Raw genomic sequence first — 17362 nt, 5'->3', positions numbered from 1 at the left:
TGTAAAGATTTTCTGGCGCTATGCACGTTCTGCTAGAGGTGATTTGTAATGGCCGCCGGGAAGCCCAGGCATAATGCACCACGATTATTTCACCAGGCCTCTACAGATGAATTTACATTGGCTTGATATTTTGACTCTTCATCGTACATCCTTAAAGGAAATATTTATTTATTTTTTCCTTAGGATACATTTCCAGAAGGGGAAACCTTGGGGGAAAAGATGTGCCCCTTTTAAGGCTTTCCATTACGGGGCACTTGTGAAATCCGAGGTTGTTCCCAAGATGTTCTTTTGACTTCCTCCCCCCACTCTCCAGCCTGCCCTATGCCCTCCCACCATCCATCGGTGGGGGTGAGCTCAGGAAAGCCTAGGTCCTTCCGCCCCAAGCTGAAAGCATACTTCTTTGGCTCCGTCCTACTCAGCCTTCCCGGTAGACTCGCAAAAAGACCAGCACCCCCAGCTCTCACTCCTTCGCCTACCCTCCCCGGGGCCTGCGCTTTCCAGCCCCAAAGTCCCTCCCAGGCCGACCCCGGGCCGCGGGAACTGCCGAGCCGCGGTGCGCGGTGTGGGGGACTCGGCGGGCCTTGGAGAACGGCGATCGGGGGCGCCGGGCGCGGGATGCGCGGCTGCGGTTCTTGGGGCACCTGGGGCTCGGGCGGCCGGAGCGGAGCAGCCGGGGAGGAGCCGCTGGCCCAACCTTCCCGGCCCGCGTCGCGAGCGCGCGTCCCGGGCCCGCGCAGGATGTGCAGGCTTCCTGTTTGCTCAGCCCCGGCCTCGAGCCGAGCTCACACACTAACCGCAGAGTCTTCAAAGGCAGCCACCTCAGCCTGGCGCCGGGCGCCGCGACCGCCTCTTCGAGGCCCGGAGAAGGCAGAGGAGTGGGGGAGGGGGTGAAGGGACCTCGAGAGAAGTACAGCGGGGCGACCCGCCCCCGGGACAGAAGGGAGCGGGGGTTTTCAGCCCTTTCCCTCTGGCTTCTTTTCAGATCTCTCTCTTCTGGTCCGCTGTGTCCACTCAGGGGGTCCTGGGCTCCCTCCACCGCACTTGCCTTCTCGGAACGTTAGTCCCAGCAGACTGCCCTGGCCCCGGTCCCATTAGGTCAGGCCCCAGCTGGCTAATGGGCCCTAAACACGTTTTTAGTAGGTGTTGCCTTCCGGGCAACACATTTGTATTTTATAGTTTCTGTTCCAGGTACACAAAGCCGTCAGTTGAAAAAGCGATCCGGGTCAGTAGTTCAGGGAACAAGGCCACCTCCAACTTGATAATGGGCTGGCAAACAGGACCCAGGATGGAGCTCTCTGCCCAGAGCCTTGTGCCAGGCATTCTGAGGAGATGTGAGATAGTAGCTCTCAGGGTCCCTTGCACCTGGGAGCTTCCATCCCAGATAGGGGCGGCACGCTTACATCTTCCTAGCACTGTTCTTTGCCAAGCACGAAAAGAGGCACTTCCAAAACATTTAATGCCACCACAGGCCCCGCCATCCCCAACCAGGGTAAGCAGTTTAAATTGGGGTTATTATGGCAAAGATATGTATAGTATAATAGGTGGGGCAGAAGTATTGTGGTGTGTATGTGTGTGTGTGTGTGTGTGTGTGTGTTGTGGGGTAGGGGGAGCATTCCACAAATAGTGAGATCTTCAGAGGGCAGATCCAGGGCTTCCATAGACACTAAGGTCATTGTAGACTGCATTCACAAAAAGCAGCCTCCCACTTGCACCTCATCCCAAGAGATTCTAATTTACTAGATGATCATGGGTGGAATATTTGTGGCTGATGCGACCCAGACATGTATGAACGCATCCGTCACTCTGCAAATGGGTACAATCCTGCTGTGAGAGATTAAGAGTTTAGATAAGCGATATCTAAATTTGGAAAACTTCCCAAATGATTCTGATTCTCACCTCTCCCTGACATCCACATGCATCCAGTTGAAAATAAGAACACTATGTGGCAGGCAGTGGGCTCTACAACAACCCTATAAAGCAACCACTGCTGTTATCCTCATTTCGAGGGAAAAAGCCAAGACTCAGAGGGGTTCAGCAAACTGTGTACGCCAACACAGCTAGGAAGTAACGGAGCTGACTTAAACACAGGCTTGGTCTGGGTTCAAGGTCCGTGCTATTAACCACTAGTTCAAGTGCCTCTGATATAGAGTTTCTGAACAAGAAGGTGAGAGAATTGCCACCCTATCCTGGTTGGGGTACCACAGGGCCACCTTGAAACAAAGGGGGGATGAAGAGGATGCAGAGGGCATCTGGGAGGGGCATCATATACACAACAGCTGGAGAGTTAGGGTTGATTAAATGCAGGCGATCTACAGGAGCATCCTTGTCAACCTAGGGAGCATTCACATCTGCAATACCTGGCTTACAGGGTTGGGATGGGGAAGCAATCAACTTCAGATAGCTGTTTTATAGACAAAAGGGCAGTATTCTAGGTGGCCAGGAATGATGGGGAAGAGATAAATGGAAGATTTGGGTTCATTTCATGGAAGACACTTTTTGATATTCAGATGGTACTAGTTCAGCCCTGGTAAATAGTGATCTTCCTGTCTCTAGAAACATTCAAGCAGAGACCATGCAGTCCCTTGGAAATACCTGGGCATTTCCAAGGTAAAGTCCATCTTGGAAGTCAAAGCTGTTGTCACACTTCATGGTGGTCATTTTAGGCGGGGTCAGGGGCAAGGAGAGCAGAAGTGCAAGTGAGAGGAGGGCAGAAGAGAGCCAGGAGCCTGGGCAGGAAGTCACCATCCCCGTACACATTGACAGCACATGGGGAGCTTGCATCTCTGGGAAGGCCGGGGAGCCCCTGGCAGCAGGGGCTGATGGGAGGGAAAGACAGTCATCTCTGAATCTCTGAACTCGTGATAAGGTCTGGGTTTAAAAACAAAAAAACACCTGCAGGCAGCTGTGGCAATTACCATCAGAGGAAGAGGCTGGGCTCTATGACCTTGGGCAAGTGACTTTGGGCCATGAGCTCTAATGAAGAGAATGACAATGATAATGTGGGCCTTGCGTGGGGGTTGGAGGGGAGGAGTGTGGAGGAGGGTGTGTGTGTGTATTCCTGTGTGTGTGTATAAGTACAACCAGCGTTACTCAGACAACACTTATAGAGAAAGTGCTCTTGGCCCAGTGTCCACTGCTTGGAAAGCTTGGTCCCTGCTGGGTGACTCCACCTCAGTTCCCTCCAGGCTCCACCCAGACTTTCTCCTCCAGCCTTGGCACCTACTCCTACATCTTATCTGGACCCCAGCTAAAATCTCCGCTTCGTGACCTGGTAGCCCATATCCTGCGTGTTTCCACCTTGTCAAGGGCAGGGTCCTTCAGCCCAAGCAATTCTAGAACACAGGAGGTGTGACAAGCAAGATGTCCTAGGACTACTCAGGACCACTGGGAGGGAAATCAGCTTTTCAGCTTCAGGGTCTTGCCATGGACCACTGGGACTTTCTCAACCACCAGCCTACCTCACTTGAACTGCTTGCTCAGTTCCTGTTTCACAAAGAAACTAGGAAGTGAAGAGATGGGCCGGCGTCGGGGCAAGGGTTGGCCAGGCGGGGCGGGGCTGGGGAGTGCCTCCCACTCCCCGCTGAGAGAACCTTGAGGGACAAGATGGACAGAGAGGAAACGGTTGTTATTGAATCTTTCATATTTCTATTTTTTGGCACCAAGAGGGTCCAATCACTGATTGAGGAAGTACCCAGAGAGTTGGTAACGTTCACTGCTGACGTGGTTTAGCGGGGTGAAGGGTGGCTAGCCCCGCCCCTTCTGTGGTTCTAGCCCATGAACAGCTGGAGCAGCTGGCGGGCAAGTGAGAGAGGACTAAGTCATAATTTTGAAAATGAACCGTTTAGAGTCTCTGTTTACATATGCAGGTATGTCATCTTACCCACGTTCTTTTGTATTCCAGAAAGGATATAAAGGGTCAAAAATGGAGGTCAATCCCATCATCACCACAGCCGTCACAGCTGTGTGACCTCAAAGAGGTCTCCGTGCACCTCAGTTTGCTCATTAGCACCAGTAGGGGTGTAACTGAGGCCCACCCTGGGAGTCGGAGGGGAGCTAGCTCAGAGCTGAGTCAGGAGTACTAGGGGCTTCATCTGAGCTCCTACCCCAAAGAAAAGTGTCACCTTGGGCAAGTCCCTTATTTTTTCTGGGCTGCTATTGCAGTTTCCCCATCTAGATACTGAAAGGGTCAAACCTGCCTTTTGTTTATTTGGTCCTGGAGCTATTAGTCAGGACTGGCTATGGCATTTGTGGGGTCTTGTGCAAAGTGAAAGGCTGGGTTATTCAGTTGCTAAGTCGAGTCTGACTCTTTGCAACCTGACCTCGTGGATTGCAGCATGCCAGGCTTCCCTGTCCTTCACTCTCTTCCCAGAGTTTGCTCAGAGTCATGTCCATTGAGTTGGTGATGCCATTCAACCATCCCCTTATTAAAAAAAAAAACTTAAAAGATTTCAAGATGATGACATCAGAATATCACATCAAGTGTGGGGCCTTTCTAAGCACAAGGCCTCAGGCAACTGCACAGATCAATCAGTCAGAATGTGGCCCTGCAATTGCTTCCAATACAACTGTATGGGAAGCCCCTTCAGCTGCTTTTTTTTTTTTAATTGAAGTATAGTTGATTGACAACATAGCATCAGTTTCAGGTGAATTGGCACTCTGCTTTGCCCTGTGGCATTTCTGAGGAGCCCTGGGCTCCAGGGAGCATAGCTGGGAAAACACAGAGACTTGTTCAAAAGCCTGTCTAGTTTTGACAATTTATATGTAAAAGTTGAGCCCAAACCTTTTCCTTACCTCCCTCCAAAGGTGGGCAGATGATGGTGTTTTCATCTGTGAGGCTTCCTGGCTTACAGGGCGCTGTCACATCCGGATCTCATGGGCCTCTCATCATAACCTCATGAGTAAGGCGGGCCAGGGAGTTTACAGCAGGGATAACTGAAGACCAGAGAGGTGCGGTGACTTGAGCAAGGCCACACAGCTGGTACAAGAACTCTAGAATCCTAACTCCTAGGAAAAGGGAGTTTTCCACATGGCCCGCTCCACAGTGGCGATTGGCAGGTGAGGAGGGGTTTGGTAAGCTCTATCCTCCAGTATAAAAACTAAGGACCAGAGCCCAAGGGGGCATTTATTTATCTTTGGTTCCTAATGATATCTCAAGAGCCCTGTGTTAGCCCTGCTGTGTGCCCTGAACGTCTCCCTGCCTGATCCAGAGGGAAGCCCTTGAAGCAGGATGCTCTGTGGGTTGGGCATCCGAGGCCCAGGAAGGGAGGTGGTGAGGGGCTGTGGCCCCCTCTGCAGCCAGGATTCTGGGGCCAGGGTTTTCAACCCCAAAATGGTGGATTGGAACAGCAGTTAAGTTGTGGGGAGATGAGGCAAAGCCCTGGGTCTTGCGCGAAAGGGAGGAAAGGGGTGTGAGCTGCCCTAGGGTGAAAGCCGTGTGAGGGGGTCTTGGCCAGGGACTCGGGACCCCCAGCTGCCCAGGAACCCCAGGAGCAAGTGTCAGGGGTCAAAGGTAAAGGCCAGGGCAGGCAGGCCCTGGGGAAGCAGGGTAGTGTGAAGAACGTGAGCTAAGTCCCAACTCACCAGCCATGTGATCGTGGTTGAACCTGTTTTCTCATCCTGTCAAACAGTGAGAACCAGAACTTTTTCCCCTTTTTAAGGGAATGGGTCCTGGAGTCCTTTGCTTGGTTTAAATCCTGCTCTTTTCATTTCCTTGACAAGTGACCTTGACAACTTGGTTAATCTCTATGAACCTAGCTTCCGGTCTCTCACTTGTAAAATGGAAACAATAGAAGTACCTTCTCAGAGGTTGTAGGGATGAAATGGGAAAATGTGATAATGTATGGTACACTTACAAATTTAAGAGTAGATCTCACTTTTAATGTTCTTAGCACAATAAAATTGAAAAAATGTAAAAAACATGGTGAACACTCCGTGGATGGTAGGTTTGATGACCATGATGGCGACTCATTTTTTATGACTACCTGTCTTTGTGGGGTTAGCTTATGAGGGAGCAAATGACTCAGCAAACAGGGGCCCACCATGGGGTGCTACAGGCTCTCAGTGAGGATGGCTCAGAGCTGGGGCCTTTGGGTGCAAGCATTGGTGGTGATAACTGTCACAGGTCACCCTCACACTTGGCAAGCTAGGCTTGGTGGTCCCACCCGGGGGACTCCTCAGCCGGGTGCCCTTGCTCAGCACTCTGCCCCAGAGTTCTCCTTTTCTCCTCCCCTGACTGTGCTCCCTTGGCACTGGCCCCAAATTTCCAGGACCACCTTTGACAAGTCCCCCAGCATGGGGCTCCCCTGGTTTTGTCGACAAACCTACAACCTTTACCACAGGAGGTGGTTGGCTGGGCGTGGCATGCATGCGAATCCACGTACACGCACGCATGCTCACTTGCACCTTCTCAAGCACATGTGGTCCCCAACCGAGCTTCTGGGAGCCTCACATCCCCGCCCCCACCTCACCTCCTCCCCTTCCTCCCCCACCACAAAAGCCACAGGTAACAGCAGTCCCTGGCTGCACAGCAGACAATGCAAAACCCAGAGGCAGGCTTCATTGCCAGGCTGTTTCAAGCTTTTAGCAGGATGTGAGCCCAGGTGGCTAACGGTTCGTTTGGCCAGGGACAGCCCTTCCCTATCCTCCCCCCTGCCCCAGCCGCTGGTTCAGCGAACCTGGAAAGGGCTGGCAGGTAGGCTATGGCATTCTGCATGGTACCAAGGGGCAAAAGATCTGGAGTGCTGACCTGTTCTGGCCCCACCATATTACTACCAAACACAGTGTGTCCTTGGGCAGGTCTTACCCCATCTGGAACTCAGTTCTCCTATCTGTAAAATGGGGAGACCAGATTTCACCTACACAGGCTAATGATCGTCCAAGGATGCTGGAGGACTTTTCAGCATGGTCCCAGTGGCTGTGCTTTGGAAAGCTCACTGGGTGACCCACATGCTGGAAAGTCTGGGGTAGTGATTGGGTAGAGTTGCTCAGGTTGTTACCAACTTCGAGTAAGGCCATATTCCAGAGTCCCCTCCTATCCCCTGGGTAGATTCCTATGGCTTAACTCCCTATGCTGTCAGTAGGCATGGAGCCCACTCAGGGTTTAGGAGTGATGTGCTTACACATGGGTGGGTAGGGGGCCTGGTCTGTCTGACCCCGGAGTGGCAGTAACACAGCCAAAGGACTCAGCCGCCATCCCTTCCTCTCCCGCCAGGGGCGCAGCAGCCTGGAGGCAGCAATTGTTCCTTCAGCCTGTGGACTGCAGCCAGGAGGCCACTGTAGCGTCAGGGCCAGGGCGGGAGGCCAGTGGTGGCCTCAAGGGTGTGGGAATACCGACAAGTCAGGAGCCAGTGTAGGTCAGGCTGTATCCAGCAGGTGTGACAGAGTGGGGCTCTCACAGGGCCTTGGAGCTCCTGGGAGGTAGGGTGCTGTCTTGTATTGATCTTTTGAAGCTGAGGAGGAGGTGGGTAACAGGCTCTGCCAAGTCAGTGGCTGGTCTGCTGGACTCATAGGAGGAAAGGGGACCACCTGGCTCTTGTATCCAGGGGCTAGGGGTTGGGAGCTGAGGGTGGGAGTGTAGGGCAGAGAGGGGCTAGGAGGAGGTGCTGACAGTGACCAAGAAGCCGCACACCCCTAGGGCTTGGTTCTGGAGAAGGAGGCTGAGGGCAGTGGTTTCCAGGCAATGGGTCGGCGGGGGCTCTTGGGGCATGGGTGTTGTGGGGTGAGGGGAGTTGAGTGAGAGGGTCAGGTGGGGAGTCTCAGACACTAGACACTCCAGCCTAGGATAGCGAGAGCAGAGACAGTCACCAGAGGGGCCAAGGAGGCGGTGGGCGCCGCCCTGGCGGTCAGGGGCTCTGTGTGCCGCTGTAGCCAGGAGAACTCCTCCTGAAGCTGGCGCCGCTGCAGCTCCGGGCCCACTTTCTCACGGATGATTTGGTAGTAGCGGTTCAGGTACTGGAGCTGCAAGACATAGGAGGGGTGAGGGCCTCCCAGGCCAAGGTGTGGGAGCTTGGTGACACCGAGTCCCACTTCGGCCCAGGTCCCCAGCCATCCTCAGGTGAGCAGGGGAGGGACACCCCACTGTGAGCCTACAGGTGCCACTGGTGTGGACCCTCCCAAAGTGAGGGAAGGGGCAGAGGGTCTTAGTGTAGAGGGATCAGAGGTGAGAGAGGGCCAGGGCCAGAGAGAAGGCAGTCAGTGGCTCAACGGCTGGAGATAGACAGTGCCGAGTGGTGCCCACTCACCTGCTCAGGGGACAGCAGGCTGACATCAATGAGGTTCCGGTCGTAGGGTACCAAGGATACCACTTCAAAGGTCAGGTAGGTCCCTGGGTACTGGGGGACCCACCAGTAAAGGAGGAAAGCAGGAAGTGAGCAAGGCTAGACGGAGAGAACACTCCACCCAGAAGCCCGGGGCACGGGGAACTGGCCTTGTCAAGCCTGAGCCCCCACAGTGCCCCCTTGGCCACCCCTGTGTCCACCACTTCGCCACCTGCCTTTGGTGCTTCCCTCATGATTCCTGAAGTTTAGACTCTGGCCTATGTTTCTCAGATGTAGAGATCTAATTTCCATCTCTACGTCTCTCTATCTGTCTATCCGTATCTCTGTTTCTATCAATTGATGTATCTATGGAGACAGCATAAAGAAGAAATAGCCCATAATTCCCATCTCCCAGAGAGCTCTTGCTTGTATGTGCTTAGAAAATTCAAACTACAAAAAGATACTCAATAAAAATGGAAAGATTCCTCCTTGCCCAGTTTCTTTCCTGAAAACATTTTTGGCATATATAATATATATACACATATATTCTAAAAAAATTCAAGCATAATGGATCCTACTATACACTTTCCTGCACCTTCCCCAACTCTGTCCTCCCCACAGTAAACTTAGGAGAGTGCTCCATATTAGCATAGGAACATCTACCTTCTTCTTTTTAAGGGCCCATAGTATGTGGATGATAATTTATTTAACCAATGATGGGTATTTGGGCTGTTTCCATTTTTTAAACTATTACTGTGAATGCTACAATCAACATCATCATATAAACATCTTAATACAAAAGTGACATTTTGGGACTATACCCAGAAGGTACACATCTGGCAGTGGGAAGGCTGAGACAAAAAGTACAGGCATTTTTAGTATAAATTTTGATAGATATTATCAAACTGCCTTCCTGAAAGGTTGTAGCTATTTGTACCTACCCAAGCAACGTATGAGAGTGTCCTTTTCCCCACAAACTCACAAGCACTGGGTATCATCAAAGTCTTTTGCTTTTGTCAATCAGGTGGTATTCCACTGTCACTTTGATTTGTATCTTTTTAACAATAAAGTTGAGCATCTTTTCGAATTTATGGACCATTTGTGTTGATTTTAGTTAATTGCCTCTTTATGTCTTTTAACCTCTTTATGTAATTTTTTCTGTTTTCCTTATTTTGGTCTTACTAATTTTTTTTTAAGTCACTCAGTCATGTCCAACTCTTTGCGACCCCATGGACTATACAGTCCATGGAATTCTCCAGGACAGAATACTGGAGTGGGTAGCCTTTCCCTTTTCCAGGGGATCTTCCCAACCCAGGGATTGAACCCAGGTCTCCCGCATTGCAGGTGGATTCTTTACCAGCTGAGCCACAAGGGAAGCCTGGTCTTACTTATTTTTAAAAGCTTGTAAAAGAAGGACATCCCCTTTTTTCAGATATACGTGCTAAACTTGTCATACATCTTTTGACTTCATTTTGGCATTGTTCCCATATAGACGTTCTTTGTTCAACTGAGTCAGAGTTATAAAGGCCCCTTTCTGCCCTGGGATTATAAATGAATTCATATAGGTTTTCTTCTAGATCTTTTATGGTTTCACCTTTAAACCTTGATCCATTTGCAATTTTTTTTTAGTGTAACCAGTTTAATTCCCCCAACCAAATGATTAGCCATTTGTCTCCCCTGCCCAGTGATCAAATGATCTCTCTTCTTGACTGTTTTGAGGCAACAGCTTTATAGTAAACTAAATTCCCATCTTGTTTGTGGAAATTAGAGGGTCTATTTCTGGACTAACTATTCAGTCCCACTGTTCCATCCGTCTTTCCCATCTCTAGTGTCTTACTGTTTTAGTGATGGCAGCTTTGTAGTGTGGGCTAGTATCTGCAAGAGCTAGTTTCCCTTATTATTCTTTTCCAGAATTATCCTAGCTACTGAGCTATCTTTGTATGTTTATCTTTACAAATAAACTTTACTATCATTTTGTGAAGTTACAAAAGCATCCAGTTAACGTTGAAATTGCGGTTGTCTTGAATTTATAGATTAATTTAGGGGGAAATGACATCTTCATAATATTGAGGCTTATTTCCAGAGAGCACCATTTACTTAAATCTTTTTTTATGTCCCTCAGTAGAGATTTTCTGCACGTAAGTCTTTTAAAGTTTATATCTAGGTATTTTATCTTCTTGGTTGTTATTATAGAGAATCTTTATACCTAACAAGCTCCCCTGGTACTTATTATGTGCATGAAGAACCAATGATTTAGGGCAGGGCTACTGATTCATTTGGCTCAGAGTGAGACCTGGGCATTGGCTTGAAAAAAACTCCAGATGATTCAAATATTCTAATGTGCTAACAGGTTTGAGAAATTGATTTATGGAATTATTCTGGTGCTAAGGAAGACTCTAAAGAAATTCATGCCCATACATTGAGTTCTCCTTTGACCTTCCTCACCCCCGATGCAGCCCAAAGTCCCTGCCACGCTGTCCACCCCTCCAGCCTGTCTTTACCTTGGTCTTTGCTTCTACCACAAGGGCCACATCTTCCAGACGGATCCCAAATTCTCCATCCAGGTAGTAGCCAGGTTCTGGGAGACAGAAGAGATGCTGGTGACATTAAGTAGGGGGAAGACCCAAGCCCAGGTTTCCTAAATGAGTGGCAGTCCCACCACTTGTTAGATGTTAAAGGGGCTTGGTGTTATGGTGGGACAGCCTATTTGGGACTGGGGAGGTGGGTGAGGGAGTACAGCAGTGGAGTCTGGGCGGCCCTGTGTGGGGTTGTGCTCCCTGAAGGCTGGCATTTGCTAGAATGAAGTTGTGGAGGAGCCAGGACCATACCAATGGAAGTGAACATGCCCTTGGCCATGGCAATGTTGTTGGACTGGAATCCCACTGGCCCTGGAAAGGGAGAGAGGGAGAGGCAAGGCCAGTGTCAGCTCTCCTGCACTTACCAGCAAGGCATCTAGCAGGTTCCATGGCATCTAGCAGGTTCTGGGGAAGAGCAGGTAACTGGGTACCCCCAGCAGCATGCATCCACCACATCCTCGTCTACCAGTGACTGGTATGGACCAGGTTGGCTCTGGCTTTTATTTCTCTGGGGTCTAGGCCAGTCAGCCACTGTGTCTTGACCTGCCTCTCTTCTTTCTGGTGCTGTCCTAGATGCCAGTTGGAGTGGCCAACTGCCAGTATTTCTTACTTACCCTGTGGAGCACCAACTTCCCACCAGCTGGGTCCCCTGGCCTGGGTCACTGCCCCTCCATGGGTCCTAGTCCTTTCCATACCTGTGAAATACCCCACCTCTCTCATAAGAGGCGGGACTGCAGGGGAGTGCCAAAGAGATACGTACACTCGTGCACACATAGGAAGTTGCCAATGCCGTGGCCTGTCCCATGACCATAATTGAGCCCAACATCCCACAAGGCTTTGCGGGCAAAGGCCTCCACCATTCGCCCTGGAAGAGAGACGACCTCCAGTCAATTGGCTGGACGCCATAGTATTGGCTTTGCCCCTTCTGGCTAACTTTTCCCAGACTAACCACCGGGATGGTGCATGAGGAGAGGGGCCCGAGAGGCAGGTAGGCATGCCTTGTCTCCAGGCTATTCTACATTGTACCCATTACCTGGACCTCCCCATGTGTCAAGACACCCGCTTCCTCCCGGAATCCTCCCATGACTGCTGTAGCACAGTGACCGCCCCTGCCTCTGAGCTCAAGGCCTGGCTCTCCCACGAGCCCTCTGTGTGACCTTGGGCAAGTGGCTTTCTCTCTCTGGGCTGGATTGGATCTATACAGTGAAGGGGAGTATGACATAACCCCTGCCCCACTGGCCTCCCAGGGTCTGGCTGCAGTGGAATCAGGGTCTGAGGCTCTGGGTCAAGCCTGGTTTCCAAAACCCACCTGAGGTAGCAGCTGGGAAGACGAGTCTGGACAGGTCGATATTTCCTATCAACACACGGGTGTATGCCTCCTGATGGAGAGAAGGCGACAAAATGTGCACGAAGCCCGAGTGGCTAGAAACTCATATGTGGGCCCAGGTGAGGGTGGGGGGATATGGGGAGGCCCATGCATGCTTGTGTGTGGGCACATGGGTTCCAGAAGATGGCCAGAGGAGGCTGAGGGGCGCCTGCCCAAAGCTGGGTCTTGGTCCATGTGGTTCCCTTTGGCTGGTCTAGGTGGGGGGTGAGCTGAGGCTGCGACAGTAAGGGTTTGGAAGGCAAACTCCCTGGGCTAGAATCCTAACATGGCCACTCACAAACTTGACCTTGATCAAGTGTTTTGGGCTTCTCTGTGCCTCAGTTTCGTGGTCTGTAATGGGATGATCATAGTACCAGCTCAGAAGGTCATTGGGAGGAGCGGGTAGACTCGTGCATGTAGGGTGCTCTCAACAAAGTAAATGGGTCAAATAGAGGTCAGTGCCCCTCACTGCCCTTATCATGATCACCCTTGAGTTTTCTTATGGCCTTATGGTTAAGTTGAGGCCTGGTAATGGGCAGGTCAGTCTTGCTCTGTTGGGGCTGTTACCTTGTGGAAAGAGGGAGGGAGGCATCTTCTCCTAGTCATTCCTGGTGGTGATGTGGTGAGTCCCCTTCACCACACACATACACACACACACCCCTACACACAGGGCTTGTCATATTGAGCATGACAGCCTGGGGCAGTGGATCTACCCGCTAAACTGAGCTCCTGGAGGCCTGACCAATGTTTGTTTTCTCTGTCTCTCTGTTTCAGGTACAATGTCTGAGCCACAGTCCACCTGCTGAATGCACGAATGTGGTCCCAGAGGTGCACATTTTGAAATGGGATGATGATAAGCTTGGACTGAGGCCCTGCTGAGGACCTGAAGTATCTCTGGGGAAGTAGTAGTCCAGGGCACTGGGTTTCCTGGTACTAATTTGCTGTGTGACCTGTGGTGAACTACTTAACCTCCCTGGGCTTCGGTTTCAGCCTCTGTATGATCACACAGCTCTTGCAGGAGTGGTTGCTTGGGTGTCCCTTGGGTGAGCATGGGCAGGGAAATCTGGTCTGATGCCTACCTTTTGGAAAGCTGAGGGGGTACCCCAGTGGACTGTCCTGGTGATGTCTGTTGTCCCGTCCCTGTGGAGAAGGGCAATCATCAGGTCCAGCTCGGCTGAACACTTTGGGGTAGGGATGGTGGCCATGTTCTTCTGGAGTGTTCACCACTGGTGTTTGAGTGGCAGGACTGGGATGGGGGTGGGGAAGGAGGCCAAGGGAAGAAGATGGCAGCCATGATGCAGTTCCCATCCTCAGCATGTGCGCCTGAAGGAGCTCTGCAAAGTTGTCAGGAATCCTGAGTCCCCACATACATCCTCCACCCCAATCCCACCCAGTTTGACCAAAAGTTTCCTTGGGCCAGCCTGGCTGTAAAAGAAAGGCTCCCTCCAGGCTTCCTGTGAGTCAGGAAGGGATTGTCCCACTCTTATTACAGATGAGGAAACTGAGAGATCATAACACCCTTACACATTCATACACTTACTTACTATTTACAGAATGAGGGATGCAGAACAAACCTCATTATCCCCATTTCACAGGCGAGGCAACTAAGGCCATGAGGCCCTCTCCCTCACTGGCCTCGGGGAGGCCAGGCCTGGCTCAAACAGTGGCTTTATACAGTTCTCTCCATTGTAAACATTAATCTGCCCCAGGGATTTGCTCAGTGAACTGAAGCTGCCAGAAGGCAAACAGTCTGACTGCCAACCACCACCTGCAGTCGTTACCCCAGAATGGCCCCTGTGGCCACCCCCCACCCCCGGGGAAGTGGGGAATGGTCCCAGGGCCTTTGGGGCTCCAGCTCGGGAGCAGGTCACAGGATGTGGCTGACTTCTTCAGAAGGAGAGAAGAGGAAGTGAGGTGACCGTTTCCCTGGCCTCACCCAGCTCGAGCACGCCCCGATCCAGCAACACGCCGAGAATTCACTTCCCCTTTGCACATCAGCCATCTCAAGTCTGCACTGCGCCATACTGGTGACTGCAAAAGCTGCTAGGCTGAGCGCCTGCCAGGCTGGCTCCCAGTGAAGGACCTTTGTCATTAGTACATTCACCACAGGATAGAGGATGGGAAACGATTCCTGGCTCCTGCATCAGTTCAGCACATCCCTTCTTTTCCCCCAAGTTTCCCAGAGTCCAACTGCTTCCTAGATGAGAAGGGAAAATCTTCCAGCCTATTTCAACTCAGTTCCCATGTGAATGATTGGTCATACATTTGGAAGGAATGGGCTTAGCCTATTCTCATGGCTATCGTGGGCTTTCCTGGTAGCTCAGCTGGAAAAGAATCCGCCTGCCATGCAGGAGACCTGGGTTCGATTCCTGAGTTGGGAAGATCCCCTGGAGGAGGGCATGGCAACCTACTCCAGTATTTTGTAACGGGGCTTCCCAGGTGGTGCTAGTGTTAGAGAACCCATCTGTCAATGCAGGAGACATAAGAGATGTGGGTTCGATCCCTGGGTCAGGAAGATCCTCTGGAGGAGAATGTGGCAACCCATCCAGTATTCTTGCCTGCAGAATCCCACGGACAGAGGAGCCTGGTGGGCTACAGTCCATGTGGTCACAAAGAGTCAGACATGACTGCATCGACGTAGTATGCATGGCTATCACGTCTAGGTGTTCAGGTTGTGCACTGTACAAAAGTAACACATCTTAAAAAATGCCATTCACCAAATGGGTATATACTAATTTCAGTGAGAGCACACAGGTGGACACGCAGATTGTGGAGTCCTGGAGCAGGCGACAGTTATGCGCTCCCACATAACCCTATCTGTGGTCATGCACATACTCAGAACACACACACGTCTACTCACAAACATATCCCATGCTGATGGGAGTGCCTTGTCCCAGCTGTGCTTGCTGGTTGTCCTCTGATGCTGCATCACTCACCTGCCTACTTCTCCTAAAGGTCCGATCCTGCTCCCACTCCACATGATGCGGTCACCTCACCAAGCATGCAGTGAGGGGCAGGGTGGGGGTAGGCACTGTGCTGTCACGGCATGCAGGTTGTGTCCAGGGTATTTGGGTGAGAATACGGGCATACTGTTTGTACAGTCAAGCAGGGCAATTTGGACTGTGTAATAATGTTCGGGCTTAAAAAAACCTTTTGCTGATTCTTACAGGGTGGCATCTGTGGGCAGCCCCACTTCTGGCCTCTCTCGGTTGCCCACTGGGCAGGGACTCCCACGTGTGAAAATGGGCAGGCTACTTAGGCAATTCAATCCAGGCCTCTCCTTTCTCAGATGCAGGATCCACGCCCAAGAAGGGCAACCTCTGGCCGGTTCGTGTCTGAGCTGACACAGCCGGGCCAGGGCGGGACGAGGTGGAGTACATACCAGTATTGTCCCCCAGAATCCAGCAGGTACATCTCGTCAGAGGACAGCTTGCGGTGCAGCTCTTTGGTGGGGCTGGGAAGGGAGAGATGCTGAGGAAGGAGCAGCCTAACACTGAGCCGGGTAGGGAGGGGTCCTGAATGAAAGCAGGGGAACCCCTTCCTCCCTGTGGGTCGTTGGCTTTTCAGCTAACTCCTTTGGGGATGTCATCATCTCCCAAAGGGCCTTGGAAGACTAATGAGCTTCTGCTGCTAATGTCTTCAGCGCACATCTATGTATCCTACATCTCCCCAGGCCAGGCCCTGGCCCCCAGGGAGGGAGAAAGGAAAGAGCCCTGAATGTGGGAGATGAAAGGGCCTTAGCGAGCACCCAGTCCAGCCATCTTTTACATCAGGAGCCCGGGAAAGCCATAAGGGAACTGGGCCTGGACCCAGATGCTCAGTCTAGAGCTTTCTCTAACTTCCTGCTGCCTCTGGGAGCAGAGGGCCCCAAGAAGCCAGGGCACAGGAAGGGAGGGAACTCAAGGGTGTGGCTGGAGAGCAGCAGCTGGTAGAGTTGAGGAGTTCCTACCCTGCTCCTCTTAGTAGGGAGAGGGGGCTGGGCCAAGGCAGCTGAAGGCTTGGGGCCACCAGGAGAAGGAAGTCTGGGATAGGCCAGGCCAACCACTGGAGGGTCTCTGCCCTCTCCCAATTTTGCCCTTGCCAGCCTGAGGCATCTGGTGAGCTTGACCACTTCCCTTGCCCAATCTCACCAAGCTGGCTGCAGGTGTTTGTCTTCTATGGAGCCAAACATCTGCCCAGCCTATATCTGGGGCCCACCTTGCTTGGTTCAGGGAGAGTGAATGGGCTCTTCTTCCCCACATGTTTGTGAGCTTTAAGAATTAAATAACTCACAGGAAGCAAAGGAAAAATATCCAGCAGTAGTCCCACCATCTGCCTTCCAGATCCTTCTGCCCTAAGTGCTCATAAAGTCCCAGCCTCCTGGGCAGTGAAATTACTCAAGTCTTTTAATTCAAAGGAGACTCCCCACGTCTGACTGGGCTCTATTCCCCATCCCCAGCTCCCACAGTGCTAAAGACCTCAAAGCTTAAATGTGGACTCAAGTCCTCCACAGGGCCCCAGAAAATTCTTCCTCCTGAAGTACCTGTAGTGGGCCAGGGCGGCATTCAGGCCACTTGCAGAGATGGTTTCAAAACTGGATCCGGAGAAGAAATCTTCCTCTCTAGAAAGGACAAGGCAGGAATGGTCAATGAATGGGCTCAGGGACTAGGCTGGGCCCAGGAGAGCTAGCAAAGGCAAGTAAAAAGTCATGTTTGCCTCTACCTTGGCCAAGCTCCATTTGGCTTTCCCAGTCCCACCTCCTGTCCTTTTCTAAGCCCTGACCTGTCACTTATAGACCACTCAAGGTCGGGGAAGGAGAGACTGCAGACACCAATTATTCCTCCCCCACCTCCATTTTACAGATGGGGAAAACAAGGCTTTGTGTCCCAAAGTGAGCTCCTAGTAAAGCAAGAGTAAAGAAACCTAACTCCCTGTATCTGAAAACTCCCCCATCCCAGGAGCAGCATTTTGGGCTAAGTATGCCCTCAGGGAACCTCCCTCCTCAGCCTGATATACTCAAGTGATCCAAGGTCCTACAGGCCTGAGCTGGCCTCCCCTCAGAAAGGCCCGTGCCTGAAGCAGACACTAGGGGGCGCTGTTGGGTTGTGGCCCTTCTAGGTGTCCAGCTCTCAGCAGAGTTGGGGAATGTCATCCAATACCCCTGCCCAGCTTCCTGACCACTCAAG

General features: G+C 51.7%; 1 protein-coding gene across 2 annotated transcripts in view; it reads right to left on the bottom strand.

The window, feature by feature from the left end:
• Positions 1 to 5855: 5855 nt before the first annotated feature.
• XPNPEP2 (X-prolyl aminopeptidase 2) overlaps positions 5856 to 17362 on the bottom strand; it is a 28925-nt gene continuing 17418 nt past the window's right edge. Inside the window, exons 14-22 of one of the 2 annotated variants that reach the window (XM_020889689.2) lie at positions 16720 to 16797; positions 15580 to 15651; positions 13277 to 13337; positions 12141 to 12210; positions 11592 to 11696; positions 11084 to 11143; positions 10757 to 10833; positions 8241 to 8330; positions 5856 to 7956 (exon numbers count right to left, since the gene is read on the bottom strand). In XM_020889689.2, the coding sequence (XP_020745348.2) occupies positions 7762 to 7956; positions 8241 to 8330; positions 10757 to 10833; positions 11084 to 11143; positions 11592 to 11696; positions 12141 to 12210; positions 13277 to 13337; positions 15580 to 15651; positions 16720 to 16797 (808 nt within the window). In that variant the 3' untranslated portion in view covers positions 5856 to 7761. The other variant, XM_070462314.1, reaches the window with a different exon arrangement.

This window comes from Odocoileus virginianus, unplaced genomic scaffold, assembly GCF_023699985.2.
Source record: "Odocoileus virginianus isolate 20LAN1187 ecotype Illinois unplaced genomic scaffold, Ovbor_1.2 Unplaced_Scaffold_2, whole genome shotgun sequence".
Taxonomy (NCBI): Eukaryota; Metazoa; Chordata; class Mammalia; order Artiodactyla; family Cervidae; genus Odocoileus; species Odocoileus virginianus.
The sequence above is the reverse complement of the archived record's forward strand: the minus strand, read 5'-3'. Positions and strand labels throughout refer to the sequence as shown.